The sequence below is a fragment of the Neomonachus schauinslandi genome, chromosome 11, assembly GCF_002201575.2.
Source record: "Neomonachus schauinslandi chromosome 11, ASM220157v2, whole genome shotgun sequence".
NCBI classification, from domain to species: Eukaryota; Metazoa; Chordata; class Mammalia; order Carnivora; family Phocidae; genus Neomonachus; species Neomonachus schauinslandi.
The window spans coordinates 95,734,912-95,742,627 of NC_058413.1; the positions used below are offsets into that span (position 1 = coordinate 95,734,912).

At 64.1% G+C, this 7,716-nt stretch overlaps 1 protein-coding gene across 1 annotated transcript; it reads left to right on the forward strand.

The window, feature by feature from the left end:
• Positions 1 to 6: 6 nt before the first annotated feature.
• MCAM (melanoma cell adhesion molecule) lies at positions 7 to 7,415 on the forward strand. Its single transcript, XM_044919347.1, has 16 exons — positions 7 to 61; positions 1,882 to 2,006; positions 2,105 to 2,312; positions 2,398 to 2,468; positions 2,556 to 2,643; positions 3,444 to 3,623; positions 3,733 to 3,854; positions 3,937 to 4,099; positions 4,198 to 4,316; positions 4,390 to 4,531; positions 4,653 to 4,774; positions 4,890 to 5,031; positions 5,122 to 5,193; positions 5,381 to 5,528; positions 5,852 to 5,969; positions 6,450 to 7,415. Exons 6-16 carry the CDS (start codon positions 3,587 to 3,589, stop codon positions 6,477 to 6,479), a joined length of 1,215 nt encoding a protein of 404 aa, XP_044775282.1. The 5' UTR covers positions 7 to 61; positions 1,882 to 2,006; positions 2,105 to 2,312; positions 2,398 to 2,468; positions 2,556 to 2,643; positions 3,444 to 3,586; the 3' UTR covers positions 6,480 to 7,415.
• The last annotated feature ends 301 nt before the right edge of the window (positions 7,416 to 7,716 follow it).

The window sequence follows — 7,716 nt, forward strand, 5'->3', positions numbered from 1 at the left end:
CCGTCCGGGCTCGTGTGCGCCCTCCTGCTCGCCGCCTGCTGCTGCTGTCGCCGCGCCGCGGGTAAGTGGCTTCGCGCGGTGGGGGTGGGGGGGGCCGCGCCCCGAACGGCCCGGGCCGGGGGGTCGGGGGGGCGCTTCGGCGGAGCGTGTCGGGCAGCGGAGCGGGCAGGGCGCTGCGGGCCGGGGCTTTGCGCTCGGGCGTGCGCTCCTCCTCGCCGGCGCCCCGGCGTCTTGCGCGCGTGCAACTCTTCGGTGCGGCGAGTTTGCAGCCTGGATTCTGGAGTATCCCGGGAGGAGGACCGGGGAGGCGGGGAGGAGGCTGCTGCCTGGAGCGGGAAGGGGTGGAGCCGAGCCTCTCGGGGAGCTGGGGAGAGCTCTGCCTCAGGTGCCCACTCTGGGGGCCCGCGGTTGGAGCGGCGGCGGCAGGCGCAGGAGAGCGCATCCCCAAAGCCCGAATTCTGCCTGTTGCTGGAAAAAGGCAGCTTGCTTAGCGGGAGGGGGTGCGCGGACGCCTCCTCTCCCGCCTGGGCTTCCAGCCAGGCTGGAGGTGAGCGTGCGGGGGGTGGTTGGGGGGGTCGGACGGCGGCTCCCGCCCGAGCAGGGCGTTGGCAGGGGTTGGGGGGCGGCGTGGGTCGCCTCGCGCCTTCCCCGGGTGACAGGATCACAGGTGGCAGAAACGAGGGATTGAGGGTGTCCAGAGTGGAAGCGCCCCAGATCCATTACGCCTCCCGGAATGGGACCCCGTTCAGGTGGGAAGAGCGCCCCTGCACCTCGGAGTTTTTCTCTGGAACTGCCCGGCGCTCCCGGGTACACGCTGCCCTTGTATGGCCTGCAGCGGTGTGGCGTGTTTCACTTGGCTCCTTTTCCTGGGTCCCAGCCGCTGTCCGGCTGGGGAAGGGGAGGGCCAGGCAGTACCCAGCTCACTGGCCTCATGCCCAGTGCCTGCAGTGTCCCTGGGGTACCCCCGGCTGCTGGCTCCCAAGCTGTGTTTCTGGGGAAGGGGCCAAATTGGGCTCCAGAGCGGCAGCAGATCTAGCCCCACCGTGCCTGCTCCTTCAGCTCTGGGGAAACCGAGTCAGGGATCCGAGGCTTGTGCTCTGGGTTGAAGACCACTCCATCTGCCCTCCTTGTCTGGGAGCCAGCCCAGGGCAACAGCCCAGCGTCCCCGAGGCCTGCCAGATGGTATTGAGTGACATCACCTCCTCACAGGGCAGGGAGCACCCTGGCACCACTGACGTCGCTCTTGCCCACTGCCTGGCCCTTGCCCTGACCCCTGGGGGGGGATTCTGACCCCTCCATGCTCACAACACTCCCAGGATGGGGTCCTCTGAGTTTGTGGGATGTTCAGAGGTACTGCTTAGGGAGCATGTGATGGGAGCTTCTGGCCATGGTTGGCCCACTAGGTCTTGCGGGAAATTTGGGGAGGGCTCTTTGGGGGGCAGAGTAGTGGTGTCTTCCCCTCGGCGGGCATGGGGACACAAAGGGGCCTGTGTGGCTCAGCCTGGCACATGCCTTGCATTCCCACACTCTGAGCTCACTGGAAGGGGTGGGGGCTTGGAAGGAAAGGGGCCTTCCTCTTGGCCCAGAGCCTGGGTTGCCCCTCTGCCAGCCTCATCTGGAAGATGCTCGTGCTCAGGGTCTCTGCTGCAATGACCAGAGACGGTCACCCTCAGCTCTCCCCAACAGGGGGGACGGGGCGGGGGTCAGGGGAGAGGGGGCTGCCTGGGGCAGCAGGTAGAGGGGGGTTGAGGGTTAGGAGGACCGAGTCCCCTCTGGACCCTGCAAGTGGTAGGGGGAACAGCTGCAGGGCAGGGGCGTGCAGGGAGGGCATGGAGAGCAGCTGGAGCTGACAGCTGCTGGGACGGGCCTCCTCCACCCCAGGTGTGCCCGGAGAGGCGGAGCCCCCCGAGCCCGAGCTGGTGGAGGCGGAAGTGGGCGGCACGGCGCTTCTCAAGTGCGGCCCCTCCCATTCCCAAGGCAATTTCAGCCACGTGGACTGGTTTTCTGTGAGTGCGGGGGCCCTGGAGAGGGCGGCAGGGGGGCGGGCGGCTGTCCCCCTCCTGCACCCCAGGACCCTCACTTCCTCTCCAACACCGGCCGTCAGGTGCACAAGGAGAAGCCGACACTCATCTTCCGCGTGCGCAAGGGCCAGGGCCAGAGTGAACCCGGGGAGTACCAGCAGCGGCTCAGCCTCCAGGACAGAGGGACCACGCTGGCCCTGAGCCACATCACGCCCCACGACGAGCGCATCTTCCTGTGCCAGGCCAAGCGCCCTCAGTCCCATGAGCACCGCATCCAACTCCGTGTCTACAGTGAGTGCCCCACCTGAGGGTTGTGGGCCGTGCGGGTGGTCGTTGGTGGTGGAGGTCCCGGGCCCCTCATTTCCTTCCCTTGTAGAAGCTCCGGAGGAACCGACCATCCAGGTCAATCCCTTGGGCATCTCGGTCAGCAGTAAGGAGCCTGAGGAGGTGAGACTGGCCAGGTGGGAAGCAGGAGCCCGGGTGGGGCCGGGTGGGGCCTCCGTGGCAGGGAGACTCACACCGTGTCCTCCTCAGGTGGCCACCTGTGTGGGGAGAAATGGGTACCCTGTTCCTCAAGTCATCTGGTATAAGAACGGCCACTCCCTGAAGGAGGAGAAGAACCGTGAGTTGCCCTCTGCGCCCTAAGAAGCCATGCTGATGGCACCAGAGAGGGACCACCCTGCGTTTCCTTGTGCTTTGTTTGCTTCAAGTACACAAGTGACGCCTGAAAATCTTTTCCTGAGAATTTAAACTGTGCAGAAGATCTAGAAGGAAAGCTCCCTTTCCGCCCCGGATCCCCTCCCAGAAGTAATCTCTGCTGTCCGTGTTTGTTCTTTCCATCCGGTTTCTGGGTACTCACACACACACATACACCGAGGCACGTGGAGGCTTTTATTTTTTTCTATCATCTAAAGCAGTGGTTCTCAACCAGGGCTGATGCTGCTCCCCCTCGGGGACGTCCAGTCACGTCCGGGGAGCTGATGCTAAACACCCCATAGTGCACAGGACAGCACCCCCCTGCCCCGCCCCAGCTAAGGTCACGCTGAGGTTGAGAAACCCCGACCTCAGTGGCTTGGTGTGGCGTCTGTCGTCACGCCGGGATTGGTTTTCTTTGGTCGGTGGGTCCTGGAAGGCTCAGCGGAGCCTGTGGAGCTGTACCTGGTTGTTCTGCCCCCCCCCCCCCCCGACCCCCGGATTGCCTACGGTGGGGATGGTGGAGGGGGGCTAACTGTGCAGTCCCCGGTTGGTGGACGTCTGGAGTGTTCCCCACCGCCTCCCCCCGTCACTGCGGCGTCCCGTCCTCGTGTGTGTGCGCGAGGGTCAGGGGTCCCTCTCCAGGTGCCCCCCGGGGACTCTGGGCTGGGGGCAGAGGCGGGGCCGCGGCCAAGCCCTTCTCCCCGCCCCCCCCTTCTCCCCGGCCAGGGGTCCACATTCAGTCATCCCAGATCGTGGAGTCAAGTGGTCTGTACACCTTGGAGAGTGTTCTGAAGGCCCAGCTGGTGAAGGAAGACAAAGATGCCCGGTTTTACTGTGAGCTCAACTACCGGCTGCCCAGCGGCAACCACATGAAGGAGTCTCGGGAAGTCAACGTCCAGGTTTTCTGTGAGTCCCGGTGCGGCCCTGGGCTGAGGCTGGTGGCAACCCCGGCTAGCTCCGCTCCCCAGCGCGGGGACAGCTCTGGGGCTGAGGGCCGCGGCCTGTGCCTCTGCAGACCCGGCAGAGAAGGTGTGGCTGGAGGTGGAGCCCGTGGGGGCGCTGAAGGAAGGCGACCACGTGGAAATCAGGTGTTTGGCGGACGGCAACCCCCCGCCCCACTTCACCATCAGCAAGCAGGTGCGGAGGGCGCCACGCTGGGGGCCCGTGGGCCGCGGGACTGGCTGGAGGCCCCTCCGCTCACCCCTCCGCTCTCTTCCAGAACCTCGGCACCAAGGACACGGAGGAGATGACACCCGAAGACAACGGGGCCCTGGTCTTGGAGTCTGCCCAGAAGGAGCACAGTGGGCTCTATCAGTGTCAGGGCCTGGACTTGGAAACCATGGCTTCGCTGCTGAGCGACCCACAGGAGCTGCTGGTGAACTGTGAGGGGCCAGGGGCCCAGGACAAGGGGGCCCGGGCTGGGGGGGGTGGCAAGAGGGAATTCGCCCCGCCCGGGCTGACACCACTGCTGTGTCCCCAGACGTGTCCGATGTGCGGGTGAGCCCTGCAGCCCCGGAGAGCCGGGAGGGCGGCAGCCTCACCCTCAGCTGTGAGGCAGAGAGTAACCAAGCCGTGGAGTTCCAGTGGCTGAGAGAGAAGGTACCCAGGCAGGCCTGGGGCTGCGGGCTGCGTGGGGCTGGGAGTGAGCCCCTGACACTGTCTCTCACCCCAGACAGGCCAGGTGCTGGAGAAGGGGTCTGTGCTCCAGTTCCACCGCCTGACGCGCGAGGCAGGGGGAGGCTACCGCTGCCTTGCATCCGTCCCCAGCGTCCCGGGCCTGAACCGCACGCAGCTGGTCCACGTGGCCATTCTTGGTGAGAGGCCCTCTGGGCAGAGATCAGGCGGCCCCTTGAAGCTGCCCTGGGGTGCGCTGGTGGGGACGGGGAGGCAGACTAGCAGAGTTTGCTGCCACACCCGTACCCCTCCCTCCCTAAGGGTCCCCATGGATGACGTTGAAGGAGAGGAAGATATGGGTGCGAGAGAACGAGGTGCTCAATCTGTCTTGCGAAGCCTCGGGACATCCCCGGCCCAGCATCTCCTGGAGCGTCGCGGGCACGGTGAGCGGGCCCGCCGCCTCTGCCCGCGCTCAGGAATCCCTGCCCGGGGCTCTGCTGCCGGCTCTGGGCCCCCTCCCCGTGCCCCCCTCCCTGAGTGGCTCCTCCGTCCTTGTAGGCACAGGAACAAGACCAAGATCCGCAGGGCGTCCTGAGTGTCCTGAATGTCCTCGTGACCCCAGAGCTGTTGAGGACGGGGGCCGAGTGCGTGGCTTCCAACTCCCTAGGCACAAACACCACCACCATTCTCCTGGAGCTGGGTAAGGGCCTCACCCCGCGGCGTGGCGGGGTTTGGGCACCAGTGTGCGCTTTTCCTAACGCACCTCTCCACCGCCTTCACCACTCACCAGACTCCAGCAGAAGCACCGGCCTGAGCACCTCCACCGTCAGTCCCTCCGTCCGAGCCAACAGCACCTCCACAGGTAAGCAAGCCGTCTCGGCTCGAGAGTGGGGTGGGCAGCCTCCTCCTGCCCTGACCCTTCCCCGGGGAGCCCTGCTGAGAAAGGTGAGCAGGGGCCCATCTTCCGTCAGCCCTGGGCTGGGGGGGCGGCATGGTGGGAACCGGGCCGCCTGGGGCCTGGAGTGACCCGGAGCGTCTTTGTGGGACAGAGAAGAAGCTGCCAGAGCCTGAAAGCAAGGGCGTGGCCATTGTGGCCGTGACTGTGTGTGTTCTGGTGCTGGCCGTGCTGGGTGCCGTCCTCTATTTCTTCTACAAGAAGGGCAAGCTGCCGTGCGGGCGGTCAGGCAAGCAGGAGATGTAAGCACGGTACCCTGTGCCCTGCGCCCCCACCCGTCGCGCGCTCCCCAGCTTGTCGCCTGGGCAGGGACGTTCCCTGCCCGCCCCCCCCCCACTCACCCCTTCGGAGCAGGAGGGGGCCGCTGGGGGGTGAGTGCTCCCCGCTTTCCTGCCCACTGGCTAGCTGCCATCACCCACACGTCTCCATTCATCGCCTGTCCCCCTTCCCTGAGCTGGCCCCGGAGCGCCGAAGAGCCCATCATCGCCCAGTCCGACATCTTTGCCAGTGAGCCTCCCTTTCCTTGCTCGAGATGCCAACTTCTTGCCTCCCTCCCTCCTCCCAGCACGCTGCCCCCGTCTCGTAAGAGCGAATTTGTAGTTGAAGTTAAGTCAGATAAGCTCCCAGAAGAGATGGGCCTCCTACAGGGCAGCAGCGGTGACCAGAGGGCGCCCGGAGACCAGGTAGGAGGCAGCTCCTGCGGCCAGCGCCTGACACAGCTTCAGGGATCGCGAGCAGCAGGGGCTGATGGCTCTCGTGTCCCCGAACACTAACTCTGTCTCCCCACTTCCTCCTCCTCTGTCGGGGAGACTGGGAGCAGGCCCGTCTTGGCTTCCTAACACTAGTCCCAGATGGTAGGGTGAGGCGAGTGGCCGAGGGACCCTGGAGAAGGGGTAGCTCCCAGGACTGAGAGCAAACACTGCCTGTCACCACCACCCTTTCCCCAACAGTGCCGTGGCTCAGGTCACCAGGTGCAGTGTGGCCAGTCTGGTTTGGGGGCCTAGGCTCGCCCGCCCTGCCCCACCACCCCCTCCCGCTGCTTCCCTCCACGCCTCGTCCATCAGCTTTGGCTTTAGTCCCTGGTCCCTTCAGCACTCACACCCCAGACTCCCGGCCCTGTCCCCGCCGCGCCCCCCTTACCTCTCCTGTCCACCCGTTTCTAGGGAGAGAAATACATCGATCTGAGGCACTAGCCCGCCCAGGACACCGAGCGCCCTTCCCACCTGGAATGTTTTCTTCCCCCCCCTCACCCCCTCCCTCCCAACGCTCAGGACGACCGCCAAAGCCTCCGAAGCGGGCTGTGGAAAAGGCCCCTGCCGCAGCTGGCGTGTAGGCCCCATCCCAGAGGGCTGAGCCAGCCCGCCACCGTCTCACTGTTGGGTGATGCTCACCCCAGGGAGGGGCCTCAGCATCCTGGGAGCGGGAAGGAGTTTCTCACAGACCATGTTGTGGGTGTACATACCTGTCTTCAGCCGGCAGCCTGTTTATCTTGGCGCTGGTTTCCTGCCCCGAAGGCTGGCCTCGTTCTTCAGTTGTGTGGCTGAAGCGAGGGCTCACTGAGCCCAGGCCCCTCTCACGCCGTTCTGGAGAGTACCACAGCCTTCATGACAAGCGGCTACCCACCTGCTTCAGGAGCCCCTTTTGTGACCCACCTTCCTCTGGGCAGAAGCCAGGACTGGTGTCATTCCTTAAAAGAGGTGTTGGGTGTATCTCATTGTCCCTGCAGGGAGGAAGCTAGGCAGTTTTCCAGAGTTAGGCCATTGAGCCCAACACCCTCCCCCCACAATTTGGCTCCCACTGCCCAGGCAAGGGGTCGTATCAGACTAAAAGGTGGGGTTAGGGGACAGAGATGAGGTCCAGACTGTCTTTTAGGAGGATCAAGGCTATAATTCTACTAGCACCAAACTTCTACGAACTGAGCTAACGGGCTTAGACCCTGGCAGAAGCGCCCTCACGGGAGAATGGTACTTCGGGACGAGGAGCGGGCCTGGCTGCAGCTTTGGGGTGTGTATGTGTATCTGTGTGTGCGTGTGAGTGTATGTATATGTGGTTTTGTTAGATCGTGTGTACATTTGCAAATTTCCTTTATATATATATATATATATATGAAAAATAAAGCTTAATTGTCCCAGAAATGTCACACTGCTTTTTATTCATCACGGTACCATAGCAGCCTGGGGCCTCTGGATCTGGCACTGCACCAAAAGGAATACCAAACCCTTTGCATTTGGGAGCAGGGACCAGGGTTACCTCTGCTTCTGAGCAAATGGCTCAAGTTCTACGACAGAGGATAATGACCCTTCTTATCAGCAGCAAAGCCGCCTTGCCCGAGGCAGCCTGCAGGGCCTGCTGGGCTGTGGGCAAGGAGCTACAGGGCCCTTCTGCCGGCTTTCCTCCTGCGCAGACCTACCTCACCGTGATGACTGGGTG